This window comes from Canis lupus, chromosome 35, assembly GCF_048164855.1.
Source record: "Canis lupus baileyi chromosome 35, mCanLup2.hap1, whole genome shotgun sequence".
NCBI classification, from domain to species: domain Eukaryota; kingdom Metazoa; phylum Chordata; class Mammalia; order Carnivora; family Canidae; genus Canis; species Canis lupus.
In genome coordinates, this window is record NC_132872.1 from 7,913,717 (window position 1) to 7,927,874 (window position 14,158).

At 35.1% G+C, this 14,158-nt stretch overlaps 1 protein-coding gene across 5 annotated transcripts in view; it reads left to right on the top strand.

Moving 5' to 3' along the window:
• GSK3B (glycogen synthase kinase 3 beta) overlaps positions 1 to 14,158 on the top strand; it is a 203,109-nt gene that overhangs the window by 180,751 nt on the left and 8,200 nt on the right. For 3 of the 5 annotated variants that reach the window (XM_072811557.1, XM_072811556.1, XM_072811554.1), the window contains one exon: positions 3,791 to 3,889. In XM_072811557.1, the coding sequence (XP_072667658.1) occupies positions 3,791 to 3,889 (99 nt within the window). Of the gene's footprint in view, positions 1 to 3,790; positions 3,890 to 8,355; positions 8,406 to 14,158 lie in introns of all 5 variants that reach the window. The other 2 variants (XM_072811558.1, XM_072811555.1) reach the window with 1 other exon arrangement.

Consider the following 14,158-nt stretch of genomic DNA (forward strand, 5'->3'; position numbering starts at 1 on the left):
AGTACCACTTTTACTATGTAGACTACCACTGGCAATTTTCATATATACTTAGGAGGCCTGATACATACATCAAGACCTCAAACTAATTGCAGAAGAAAAATTAAGTCTGCCTTTTTTTAGTGACTCCCTTCTGGAGATCTGCAGGTTGAGTTTCAAAGCTAATGAAGAAGATAACTTTCTACCTGATGACTGGTATTTTATTACATACTGTAAGAGAAGGCCTGGTGAACAAAGGGATTGATTTCTTCCTTCTGGTTAACACATTGATTACTTCTCTCAAATTTATCCTCAGCTTTCACACTGTCCACAGTTTGAACAAACGTATAAACCCTATGTGCCCACTGACCCACTGCTCCCTGCCCCCACCAACCAAGAAGGTTCCTTATCTACCTCTTAGCATTAAATTTGGGACTCTTATATTTGGAAGAATAGAAAGTTTAAGGAATACTTAAGGTTTTGTCAACTTGATTTATGTTTTGTTTTAATATTTTAAAAGATTGGTTTATCAGGCAGTCAGGTATGGCTGAATAGTTTATCTTTTCATGGGATGTTTCTTCAATTTGCATTATTAACAACAGTGCAGCAAAATTTAGTTATTTGGTTGGCCTTTTGGTTGATACCTATCTTGGTTTTATTGATACCTATTTTTTAATTCACTTGGCTTTTCTTTAAATTGTCCATTATAAAATGTTTGGTTATGAAGCATGTAATGATTGATACACCATCAAAAGATTTTTTATATTCCCTGATAAACTGATATGTGGTTTTTTGATGGCACAATTTCATGGCATCTGCAGTTGGTTAAAGAAACCCCTATCATTATTAACTTTTCTAAAACCTCTGAACTTGGTGTGCCATGTTATTTTGAGCCATGTCTCTGAGATAACATGATCTTATTCTTCCTACCTCTTCTCCAAACATAGCCCCATTTCAGTATTATGGACTTTGTTCCCTTAATTTCTCCATACTCTCAAATCTAATGCACATGCTTTATTCAATAAATATTAGCTTGCTTTTTATTTTTAGTCTCTTCTACACTCCTTATTGTCTTCAATAATACATGTACTCTCCCTGATTCTGAAAGGTTCTGTTGCTTTGCTGTTCCTGTTCTCTAAAATACCATCCCTTTTTACATTCTTGCGCCCACCTTGCAGTTTATATCCACACTCCTTGTCTCAATTTCCTTACTACTCACCGTCAGGGATAGACAAGAGACTGGGATGGCAGTGTAATGATTGTCAGGAGCAGAAAATCATTACAGCCGTTTTGCCCAACCCCAAAGAATTGCCCGTAATCTGCCCCCACAAAAGGGACACACTTTAGTGTATAGAACAGGACTATAGCAAGAATATAAGGAGGCTTCCTCTTTCACAGAGGCAGAAGTTACAACAATAACCTTTCTCAAGTAAAGAAAAGCTAATAGATGGAGAACGGTGGACCCCAAGGAAGAGAACAATGAGTTACAGATTTTGGAGAGGTTTAGAATTCCTTAACTTTAAGAATGTTAGATTCAAACAAATTTGCAAAAGCCCTTCCTTCCACCCAAAGGCTACTTATTGACTCTAGGTTAAGAATCTAGTTGTTTTTGTTTTTTGTGTGCTTTACTTATTCTCCCCCGTGTCTTTGGATACGGCAAAACCTCCAGGATCCCATAGTTTCTCTTTTTCTTGCCTCTTATTTTCTTCACTTTTCTTTCTTTCCTTACAATGGTTACTCCTCTCTCCCTACTCAAGACCAAAATGGCTGTCTACTCCCTAAGGAAAAAAAGGTTGCTTTTTTTCAAGCCCTGTGCCTGTGTATGTATGCCTGTCTGTCTATCACATAAAGCCACCATGTCCTCTCAACTGGGCATACAGATACATAGAAAGATAGATGATCTGATAAAAAAGACTAAATGAATGGGAGAAAGTGGGCAGCATGGGCCATAAGCAAAGTGACTGCAGACCACTGATACTCAGTTTATTTTAAGGATTATCTTAAAAGTGGCTTTGTCAAAATGTCTTATCTTAAAACATATGGTCAGCTTTTCCTTTTTTAGATTTTCTTTTAAATGTTGGGCACTTGGTCGTAGAGAGTTTTAATTTAAAAGTGCTCCTGTCCTGAATAAGTTGAATGCCTTTCTTGCTATCTTATTTGTGCATTTGTCCTTCTATTTACAATTTCTGTTCCTCAAAGACAGTTACCTTTTTCTCTGTCCTGGAACTTAACACACTGTTTTATGCTCAGTATTTTTTTTTTAAAGATGTTATATATTTATTCATGAGAAACACAGAGATGTGTGAGAGAGAGGCAGAGACACAGGCAGAGGGAGAAGCAGGCTCCATGCTGGGAGCCCGATGTGGGACTTGATCCCAGGTCTCCAGGATCACACCCTGGGCTGAAGGCAGGGGCTAAACCGCTGAGCCACCCAGGGATCCCCTATGCTCAGTATTGATAGAAGAATGGGAGTATGGATGGATCGGTGGATGGATGGATTTTAAAGAAGCCTTTCTATTTTAGCAGATTTTAATTGTAATTGGGATGGTAAATCTTCCTTTTAGGTTAATGAAGAATAATTTCCACATCCTGCATTAATTTTTATTTTAGAACCACAGAGTCATCAGCTGTCTGTTGCAAAGCCCCATTATTGACTTATTCAAGTTGGCACCTATCTGTCTAAATTTTGTACTAAATTAGATATATGACACAAGATTCTGGTAAAAACAAAAACAATAATAAGCTGGTGCCAAGAATCAGCTGTAACTGATGAAACCAATGAACTGTACACTTTAAAATGGTTAATGTTATATTATGCAAATTTACTTTAAGATTATATTACTCAATTTTTTTATTCCATGCCATGTCTGTGAATTGTCACAATGTATGCTTTTGTGCTCAGAAAATAATGTCTTCCTGTAATATGGTTGTATAATTATCCCTACAAATTACAACACTTATTAGAGTGAAAAGGAACAGTCATTAGCTAAATGCTGGAATAACAAGAATAAACCAGGGTTAACCCAGGCAGACCAGGAGAACAGTCACATTACCTAAAGCTAACACCAGATACTTATATGTAAAAGCTTACCACACTCCTTACTATCTGTCTATATCATTAGATCCAATATCATCTTAAATTACTTCTTAAGGCCTATATAGAACTTGATTCTTTGAAGAAAGCCATTCTGTATAGAATTGACAGAAACTCCCACATGCAGGTAAAAAGCCTGTATCAAACTAACAATTAAAATAACAATCTTACTGAGTTAAAAAAAAAACTCCAAAATAGAATGGAGTTAAAAGCATTATTATTTTTAATAATAACAACGACACGTTAATACTTGGGCTGGTTGGTCCATGCACCAGTAGTGCATACATACACATACACACACGGACAGTAGTCCTCTATTTTCTTTTCTATGACACCATCACTCTCAATTCCTGTAGTCAAATATTGTCAGAGTAGTATGAGAAAACTTAGTACATTTAAGTTAATGAAAGATGCAAAAATATTTCTTAGTAATATGCTTATTCTCAAACTTTTGACCTGTACAGTTTCCCAAGCTGATACCATTAGTTCTCAGAAATACTCTAATTTTAGCAGATTGTGCCTCAGTTTTATGTACAACATTTCTGTGGACTTTGTTTTTAAGTTGATTACTAGCTTACTGATTTAGTTTTAGATGTACGTTCATTGTGCCTTTTTTCTTTTAAGCCAGTGTTTTAATGTATTTTATATTTATTGTTACCACAGTGTTTTTACATACAAAGTTAAGAATGGGCTCTAATATGTATCTTACTTTTTCTTTAGAACTGTCAAGTAATCCACCTCTAGCTACCATCCTTATTCCTCCTCATGCTCGGATTCAAGCAGCTGCTTCAACCCCTACAAATGCCACAGCAGCCTCAGGTGAGAATGCATATCTCTTCTATAAAAAATTCTGTATTTTTTAAAAAGACATGATTACCTCCATTTTATTTCATGTGATGCATGTGAACATTTAATACCCTCCAAGTTTCAAAAATAGAGCACAGCCAAATGAATAAAAGTGAATAAAATGTTGCTTTATTTCCAAAAAGTATAAAAGGACCCCATATGTACTTTATATATAAAGTATTATATTTAAATATAATATATTAAGATATTATAAATATCTTATTATAATGTTATATTCTGTCATCTTAGTCATTTTTAAAGTCACGCTATCTGTATAATTTCTTGAGTGAAAACACATCAGACAAGATGCCCATAGCAGAAAGCAATCTGTACAAATGTAATATTATTGAAGATAATTTACTGTAGTTCCATCACTCTGAATGTAAATTATATTTGTATACTGGAGAGGCAAACTTTGAAGAAGTATAAAATATTTAATCATTTGAAATTTAATCATTTGAAAGGACTAAAACTATAATACAAATATATTTAACTAAGATTTTAAAAATCTTGTCTATCCAAAAAAAAAAAGAAAAATGCCCACATGGTCTCCCAGGTTAGAGCTCGGGTATACTGCTGATCTCTTAGCCAACTAATGGGGCCTGATTCGGTGAGAATTGCAGATATTCTGAAAATATCCAACCCTTGAATAAATTTAAAAGTTCTCCAAAGAATGGCTATATGCTGTTGAAGATGAAGTTAGAAATACAATAGCACAGTTGGGCTCAGAATATAGTACCGTTGTTATCTCCCTATAAAAAGCAGATGTTAGAAGCTAACTCTGTTTTCATTAAATCTATTACATTGAACTGAGTTGGATCAGACTCATTTTTGCCTAAGGGCATTGATGCTGCAGGAGATAAAGTCTTTCATTATTAGTTCTTGATATTCTGCAGTAAAAGCATAATCCATCTCCTGTGGTCTGACACATAGTTGTTTGTTCCTGTGCAAAGATTTTTTAGAATGTTGCTAATAAAGATGAGAAACATTGCATTTTAGTCCATATCCTACCTTAATTCCAGGAAGAGTCCAGAAAGAAAGGTTTCTTTAGTTCGAGTTCCGTCAGCACATGCTACTTTGAGAAAGTCATTTGAACTTGATTAATTTTAGTGATGTCTTATTAGTTTTCTCAGTCTGTAAAATGAGTGGCATTGCTCTCCTAGAGTAATGTTGTAAAAATCAAATGTCTGTTGAATTGTGCTTTAAATGTTTTAAATATAAGATTTTTTTTAGACTCTGTCCAATTTTTTAGAAGGAAGATAGAATTGCTTAGATGAGCTATTAATAAACCTAATATATCCCTAACCCAAGTTAGATTATGTTGATGCTCAAAACATGAAATAGCCCCAACCCTAAACTAATACAGTTACTCGTTGAGCTAGTTTCCAGGAGTTTTATTAGAATTGCTTTATTAGCCTATGAATAAAACTGAACTTAGAAATATAATAGCACCAGTTACGATTGGTGAGTTTTGGGTAATTTTAAATTATTTCATTAGTGTGAGATACTAAAGTAAGGCTTTTGGGCAAATTGCCTGATAGAAACTTAGTATAACCTGATTCTTATGTTGCTTTGATACAAGTTACAGCAAATACCCCCCCCTCCGTGTGTGTGTGTGTGTGTGTGTGTGTGTGTGTATTCTTTATTCTTAAAGCTATTCAAATCAGATTTCAACATGAATATGGAAAATGACATTGAACTCTGATCCTGAGAGTTTACTTCAAAGTTGGAGTACATTAGAATATGACAAATTTAACAGAGGAATAGTAGACTGAGGCTAAGGACACAATTAAAACTAGTTGAGAAAAATGCCTGCCTTGAGTATCTTGATAAATACCAAAAATGATTTCAGATACTGCTTTGAGCTTCCTAGTGGCTAAAGTAAATAAAGGAATGTTACCTGTTAAAATTTCCCATTGTTCATTAGATAAGCACCCTGATGGCTTTTACTGAAGCAAAATTTTTCTGGGCCTTCTGTGTGAGAGCTATTTCTCCCTTAAGGCCTCAGATTTGGTACTATAAGAGATAAATTAAATGACGTTTCCTTCACCATTCCAACAGTGGATGTAATAATGAGCCTCATATGGATACTTTTTTTTTTTTTTTTTTAAGTGACCCTCAGTGAACCAAAGGCATACCACCACAGTATAGATCTGGGGAAAACAGTTTTTTTGGAGGCCAAAATAGTGAGAACCAAGTATGTTACTAAACATATTTCAGGAAATGCTGAAGGAAGGAATTGATTGTGCAACATTAATGGCTGTCTATATGTGGATTATACTCTTTAAAAAGATTTTTTTAAGGTTTTATTTATTTATTCATGATAGAGAGAGAGAGGCAGAGACACAGGCAGAGGGAGAAGCAGGCTCCATGCCAGGAGCCTGATGCGGAACTCGATCCCGGGACTCCAGGACCATGCCCTGGGGCAAAGGCAGGCACCAAACCGCCGAGCCACCGGGATTCCCCTAAAAAGATCTTAAAATATAAACGCTCTTGTTGTCTCTCTTGGCTTCAGTTTTTTTATCCATAAAACAGGAATAGTAAATACCCACTACATAGACTTGTGAGAAGTAAGATATAGAGTGTACAAAGTACTTAGCTTGTGTTGTGTTCAGAGTTAGGTAGTGACTGCAGGTGAATTAAGGCCTGCTAGAAGGCATTATTAATATATCAAGAACCATCAGAGTTAATACTTTTTAGTTCACTAATCCCACTTTAGAGATCTTAACTTCAGGGTACTTCTAATAGAGAATCAGAAAGCTACCATGTACAGAGATATAAGTAGGAATAATTATATAATAACAAAAAGGAGAGCCAATCTGATCTGAATGGTCAGCAGGAAGAAATTGTTTCAATACCTTATAGAATCTCCATCTTTATGTAATAAAAAAAATCAATTCTGTAACTTATAGACATTTGTAGAAATACTCATCAAATCTTCTGTACCATGTTGGTAACTGCCAATATGAATGTTTGCAGGTAGATAGGGACAAGATAAAAATACACAAAAATTAAAACAGTTGTGTTAAATTAGTGAATATGGATGTTGATTTTTTTTCTCAAAAATTTTCATGTTCTTTCTAAATTGTTTATAAAATACCTCAGGATACCAAAAATTAATAATTAAAAAATATTTTAAAGTACCTCAGTATCCAGGGCATTATAGTTGATCACGGCTCTGATGAGAAACTCTTGAAAATTACATATACTATTCTCAGTCCATAAAATATAATTTACATATGATTAATAGATAATTTTAGTATACAATTTTAGTGTATATATATAAATTCTGATTTTTCTCCACCAGCAGCAGATCCTCTCATGTACTCCATCTGGGAGACCATTCACCTAAGCTATTTAGAATAATAAATCTTGAGAAACAGTAATTTTACTGGTCAAATATGAGCCAGTTTAGAGATCATGTGGTCCTATGCCATAGGAGTTAAGGATGAGATGCGGTAGGGAATTTCAAATAGAGCAGTTTTCTCTTTTTACCTGTTTTGTATATCAGTCTTCTGGGTAAGGTTTCAGTGCAAAGGTTCTGCTATTAAATTTTTAAAACATTTCAGTTACATTTCTTACTTACTACTGAGAACTAGTCATCTATCCCATACTTATGTGTATTCAGTAAACTGGAAGCTCATTAATGCAAAAATGAACACATTCCATCTTTGTATCATTCTCTTAGAAAATTTACCCTTTTTTCACCCTGAAATTTGTCACCCTATGCTTTCTTCCATTTAGTGATCCTACTCTGGCATTACACACAAAAGTCCTTCAAATTTAGTAATGGCTAACTGCCATCCACATTAATGAGGGTTTCAAATCCTAATCCTGAATATGTTCTCTCAGTGTCAGGATATTAGGTTTTCTTTATAATTCATATCAGATACACATTTCATAAAAATAACAATTTCTTGCCTCTATTTAAGCAACTAATAAAATACCAAACAGTACAAGACAGGGCCTACTCAGATTTTTTTTGCCTTTTCCCAGGTTACTGATAAAATAAGTTAAATGGTACTAGACAGGGCTTACTGGATACTATTCTTTGGTTGATTTCTGAGTGACTGTTTACCCTTCTTGTTTGCTTACCTACAGACCAACTTTACAATATTCATTTGTATAATAATGTTTTGAAAAACTTTGTAAAATGCTTTGTTGTCAAGAAAATTTTCAAGAAAGTTTTTCCATCCGAAAGGTAACTGTTAAAAATGGAACTTAAACTGTTTTTGTTTTGTTTTTTGTTTTTGTTTTTTTAAGACTTAGGGAAATTTCTGGTGTCTACTATTTGTCCACTGTGAGTTTCTATAATCCATTTTAGAATTTGTTTCTTGGACTTTAGATTCTGGGTTTAAAGACATTTAAAATGTGTAGATTGCCCCTACCTTCTTTGGGCTGCATTTTGTTTATTAGGATTTTTGTTATATCCTTTCCAGGTTGAAAACCCTTCTAACAGAAAAGGGAATCATGATAGGAGTTGGACAAGGTCTGTCTTCTCTGTCTTTTTACCTGGTCAGGGGGTTTAACTTTTTTTGACCTTGCTTTGAAAACCTTATGCTGTCACCTTATTTAAACCAAATCTGGCCTGTTCTTACAGGTTCACATTGTTATTTTCTATTCTTCCTTGGACATGTGCCCTTTGTCTTTAAGTTATCTGTATTTGAAATGATGATCTCATCAGAGAAAACACTTTCAGTTGGTTTATTTGGTTCTTTTCCCTTTACCTTGCATTGAGATTATTTGTAATTGCTTGGTCAGAGTTTTGGTTTTTTCTAATTTTCTATTTCTTGTCAGTTTTGAGCTCCTTTTGAAGACTATAACCAGAAAATCATACCTATTATTCCCTGAACTTTTTGAAATCCATTTTACTGAAGTCATGGTTCAGATTTAGCCAGGACCCATGGTTCCCTTTACTTACTACTACAGTTATTTTTACCCCATAATTCCTGTCACCTACATCACCAGCCAGTTCTTTCTAATTGGGCAGAATTAAACCCAAAATAATTTCTCCCATTGTTTGTTTCTACTGATTTTGAGAGTTGAAATATTAGACAATTAAGTCCATGGATCAAATACTTTCTTAAATACAGTTACCATCCTTTTATCCCCTCCCCAAATACTATTATCCTATGCCTCTTTGCCACTGTACAATGCGCTTTGGGAAAACTGTATCCATGTCTTGTCTGGTTTTAGAATCTTCAGAGTATTGCCCTCAAGTGTTCCTTTTCCTAAACCTGTTCTTTCTGTTGTCTCTCTATCTTAACCCAAATATATATGGAATTTTTAAATAGGTATATATATATATCTTTTTAAAATGGGGATTTTTTCTACTTAAAAACATAATATATAGTTATTTTAGAAAATAAAAGCCTCATGTTCTTACTTTAAAAGGCAACAAAAGGTAAAATCATTTTATAATGTAACCAGCATATACATGGGCAGAGATGTGCCTTTTTTTTCTTTTTTTTTTTTTCATTTTTTTAATGGGCTCTGCTCTTCAGGGGATGGGGGTATAAGACTACACATTCTAAGCCTATACCATATTTTAACTTAATTTCTTATTCTTAGATATTTGAGTTGTATTTCAGTCTTTAGAAGTTTAATTGCCAAGCCAAAAGATAATAAAAATTTTTTGAGATTTTGATACATATCAAATTGCCTTCCAGAAAGCTTGCCCCAGTTTATACTGCCCACTGGCAGTGCACATTATTTTTCCATTTCTCCATTACCTTAACATTGGCCAGTCCAGAGTAGGGGTGGGGAACGTGCTGCATGCACGTGTGCACATGTATATTTTTAGGTATTGCCAACTTGGTAGCCAAAGAATGTGTCTTTTTTAGGTACTGTGCTATACCCATTTCCTCCCTTTAGCTCTGTATTTGAAATAGAGACTCCTATCCACATATGCCAGTTTGACAGACTAACACCAATGAGATTGTATCTACCCTACATTAAGGTTTCAAGTTTGCTTGGCAAATTTTGTATGTAGATACCTAGAGTCAAACCAGGTTAGTCATTATTTTTATCAGAGCAGTGTTAAGTGTCACTTTAAAGAAATTGTTTCTTTTTATTCAAAACAAGTTTTCTCCTATTGAGTCAAAATTTTTACCTGAATTTTTCCCCCTCCAAAAGTGATGTAAAATCATCTTAATTAAGTCAGTAAATGTCCTATCAAACATTTTTCTGGATGTTCTTCAAATGTTCCTCAGTTCCTTGCCTGAAGTCACCTTTGTATGCCTTTTCTTATTCTTTATTCCTAAATTATATCTTTTAATTTGAAAGGTGAAGATGTTTCCTTGTCCCCATGGCCTCAGTTACCTACCCTGAACAATCAACCCTCCTAAATAAAATGTGCTCTACCCCTGAGCCCAGGGCACCTAAGATCTCTCTGCTGCTGGCTGATAAGATATAAGATCTTATTGACAAGCCCTCCAACTTTATCAGTGGATTGGTTGCTCATTGGCATCTGAATTGCAGTTCTGTTTTTGAAATGACCAAAGCCACTTTGCTGTCTTGTGCCACACCTTTTCCTCAGAAAAATAAGAAAAGAGAGGTGATGATTTTTTGCTGAGGAGGGGTCACCCTCATGATCCTTCATTATTAAACACCCAAAATTGTTGAAAATCATAGTAGACATTATAAAGGGAAAAATGAAAATTGAGTCCTTTTCCTTAGAGGTGATCCTTCTATCTCATTAATGTAGATTATGGTTTCAATTTAAATGTAGGTTTAGGGTATACATTTGATTCTCTGAAAAATGGTCTTGTTTGTTCCTGTGTCAGTTAATAACACTAATCTCTGAAACATAGTTTTCAATAAAGACATTTCCACTTGAAACAGCTTGAATAGGAACTTCCTTTAGCTACACAGTATAAATAACATATCCCAGGCTGCCAAAATTTTATCTTTTAGAAAAGTTGACCTGTCGTGAAATATTTGTAACTATTATAGAATGAGATAGTAATAAATAGAAAAAATAGAAACACATAAAATGGCTGGGAGAGCTTAAAGGAAATAAGGAAATAAAAATATACTTAAAGTTAACCAAACATAAGGTATGTGTAAAATACAAAAAAGATTTAATATTATCTGAAATATGCTCTTTAACTGATCTGCCAGTAATAAAAATATTAAGAATTTAATGATTTTGTAGCTTCTGAGAACTTAAAAGGTGTATAGGATAATAGAGAATGAAGTTTTTATTGTTATTTAATTTCAGTTAAATTTAAGTAACCATATGTAGTTAACAGCCATCCTATAAGAGAGTACAGATAGAACATTTCCATCATTGCTGCTGGGCCAAACAGTAAACACTTGTATCACTTAAACGGCTCTGTCTTTTATAGATCTATAGTTGCAGAATACTGATTGATGGTGGCAGGACATTCCTATGTTTACTCACTGTGCTTTCCTTCCAGCCTGTTTTCTTGTTTGCTACTCTCTTTTTATTTAAACACTTTGGCAACAATTTATAAATGTGGGCCCTTCTTCACTCTCCTTCCCATCCCTATTAGCACATTTTATTATAAACACATTTAGAGGAAAAATGGACAAGACTTGTTAATGCATTAGATGTTGGGGGAGAGGGAAAAGAAAGAATCGTGGTGACAACTTTTGGTTTATGACCTGAGCAACTAGGTAGGACATTTTCCTCAGTATTGAGACAGTTGCTCAACAAATCCATGACTCACTTACGTCGCAACTCTTAAAGATCTCTGAGAATCTAGGAGGTGGGGAAGAAACTATGGGTCCTCTCCTAGAAAATGTATGCATATCATATATGGTATTTTACACGTCAAAATCTTCTCTAGGACAAAAACTGCAGCCTCATGGATTCTGTTGGGAACCTGATCCCTTACAGGGCTTCACCCTTGATTTCACTATGGGGTTGCCCTACTTGTCATTTTTATTCCTGAAGTCACACAGAGTAAAACTGATTACAGTAAATACATGTACAGATTAACTTCCCCATATCCATCATAAAAGCCATAGAACCATAGACTCTTCTTAGAATTAGGGGAAAAAAACAGTGGTCATCTAGTGCAATTTTTCTTGTCTTTTGTATGTATACTTCATTAGGAACATATTCTAGAGGGAGTTGGTCAGGGATGTTCTCATGGGCTTGTGGATGTAAATTCTACCTGGCATTTGACCTATTTGACCTATGTGTATGTGTTACTTATCTATTGCTTCAGATCAAGATACCCTGAAATTTAGCAGCTTAAAACAAGAATAAACATTTATTATCTCACATAGCTTATGTGGGTCAGGAATTCAGAAGCAGCCTAGCTGGATAGTTCTAGGTCAGGGTCTCTTATGAGGTAGTCAGATGTCAGTCAGCTAGGGCTGCAGACTTTGGAAAGCTTACCTGGGGCTGGAAGATCCACTTCCAGGATGACTCATTATGTGCTTAGTGAATCTGTCCTGGCTGCAAGAGCCCTCAGTCCCTTACCATATATATATATATATATATATATATATATATATATATATATATATATATATATATATATATATATATATACCTCTCCATAAGGCCACTTAAGTGTCTCATATTGTGGCAACTAGTTTCCCCTGGACCAACTGTTCCAAAAAGGAGGACAAGGTAGAAGCAACAGTGTCTTGTATGTCCTAACCCTGCAAGTCACACAGCATTGTCTCTTTTGGTTATAGAGGCCAGCCCTGTTACTGGGGGAAGGGACCACATTAGGGCATACACATCCAAAAGACATGACTCATTGACTCATCAGGGCCGTCTTAGAAGGGGGCTACCACAGTATATAAGAATGATCTTATACCTTTGTCCCTCAGAGCTGATTATTCTCTCCATTCCTCCTCAAGTCCATCTTTGGTTGGTTGGTTCTGAAGTAGCATCAGAAGGAGAGTAAAAGGCATTGGTTTCTAAGAAGCTTAGAAGTCAGTGAAATATCCCCTCTAGAGTTCTTTCCAAATCATTTGTATCTCTGCATACCCCATACAGACTAAGAATTAGGAAATAAAGTAACTGTACTTTTAATTATTCTTATCATCACAGATGTTTTAATGTAGTAACCCTTCTAGACAATAGAAATAGGCTTCTAGAAATCATAGTAGATTATGTAGGAGTTAAGTCTGAATGAAAGTCCCCTTATGCTCTCTTCTCCCAGAAAATCTTTTCTGCTGTCCCCTGGAGTCCCCGTAAAGGCCATCATTCTCATCCTCTACTACCTCTGTACTCAGTTCTCCTATTTGTTAGCTCTGCAACCATGGGCACATTGCTTAATTCCTTTTTTTTTTTTTTTTAATTTTTTTAAAGATATTTATTTATTTGAGAGAGAGAACACGAGGAACAATGGGACTATGACCTATGACCTAAGCCCAAGGCGCTTAACTGACTGAGCAACTCAGCTACCCCACATTGCTTAATTTCTTTCTGTCTCTGTTTTCCCAGTTGCAATAACTGTACCTGTTTTGGAGGATTGCTCTGTGGGCATGCAGTATACTTAGTATGATGTCTGGCACATTGATAAGCATTCAGATGTTAACAGTTGCTGCCACTGACATGTATTGTGGTGATGATGGTTATTGCAGTCACCTTAAACTATATGTTTATGTATTTTTAGATGTCTCTTTTGCCTTTCCACTTACAGAGCAATTACTATAACCTCAGCACTGTGATAAGCCCTTCCCAGGCCTTATTTCATAGGCAGATGGCACTATCTCCATTTTATAGATGTGGAAATTGAGGCATAGAAAAGTTAAATAACTTGTTCAGTATCACACAGTTATTAAGTGGTACAGCTAGGTCTCATACTCAGTGTTTGTGGAATTGGATTAGACTGAAGAAAGATACATACATCATTGTGAATTTCAGGAGAACATCTTAAGACCAAAAAGGAGACTGTACAGTCTTTGGTTATTCATAGTTGAATTGGACGCTTTATAATCAAAAGATGGTAGCTGTCTTTTAAACCATAATGTCAGGTAGCATCACTTTTACCAGTTTGAGTGTAAAGGGAAGGGAATGCAGGAATAATGAGCAAAATGAATTTTGCTACTTTTAAAGAGTTTAAATATATGAGAAGAACTGTTATAGAAATTACAGTAAACATCCAAATCCAGTGAGTTTTTAATGAACATTTTTATTATAAAAAGTCCATATTGGGCGCCTGGGTGGCTTAGTGGTTGAGCCTCTGCCTTTGGCTCAGGTCATGATCCTGGGACCCTGGGATCAAGTCCCACATCAGGCGCCTCACAGGG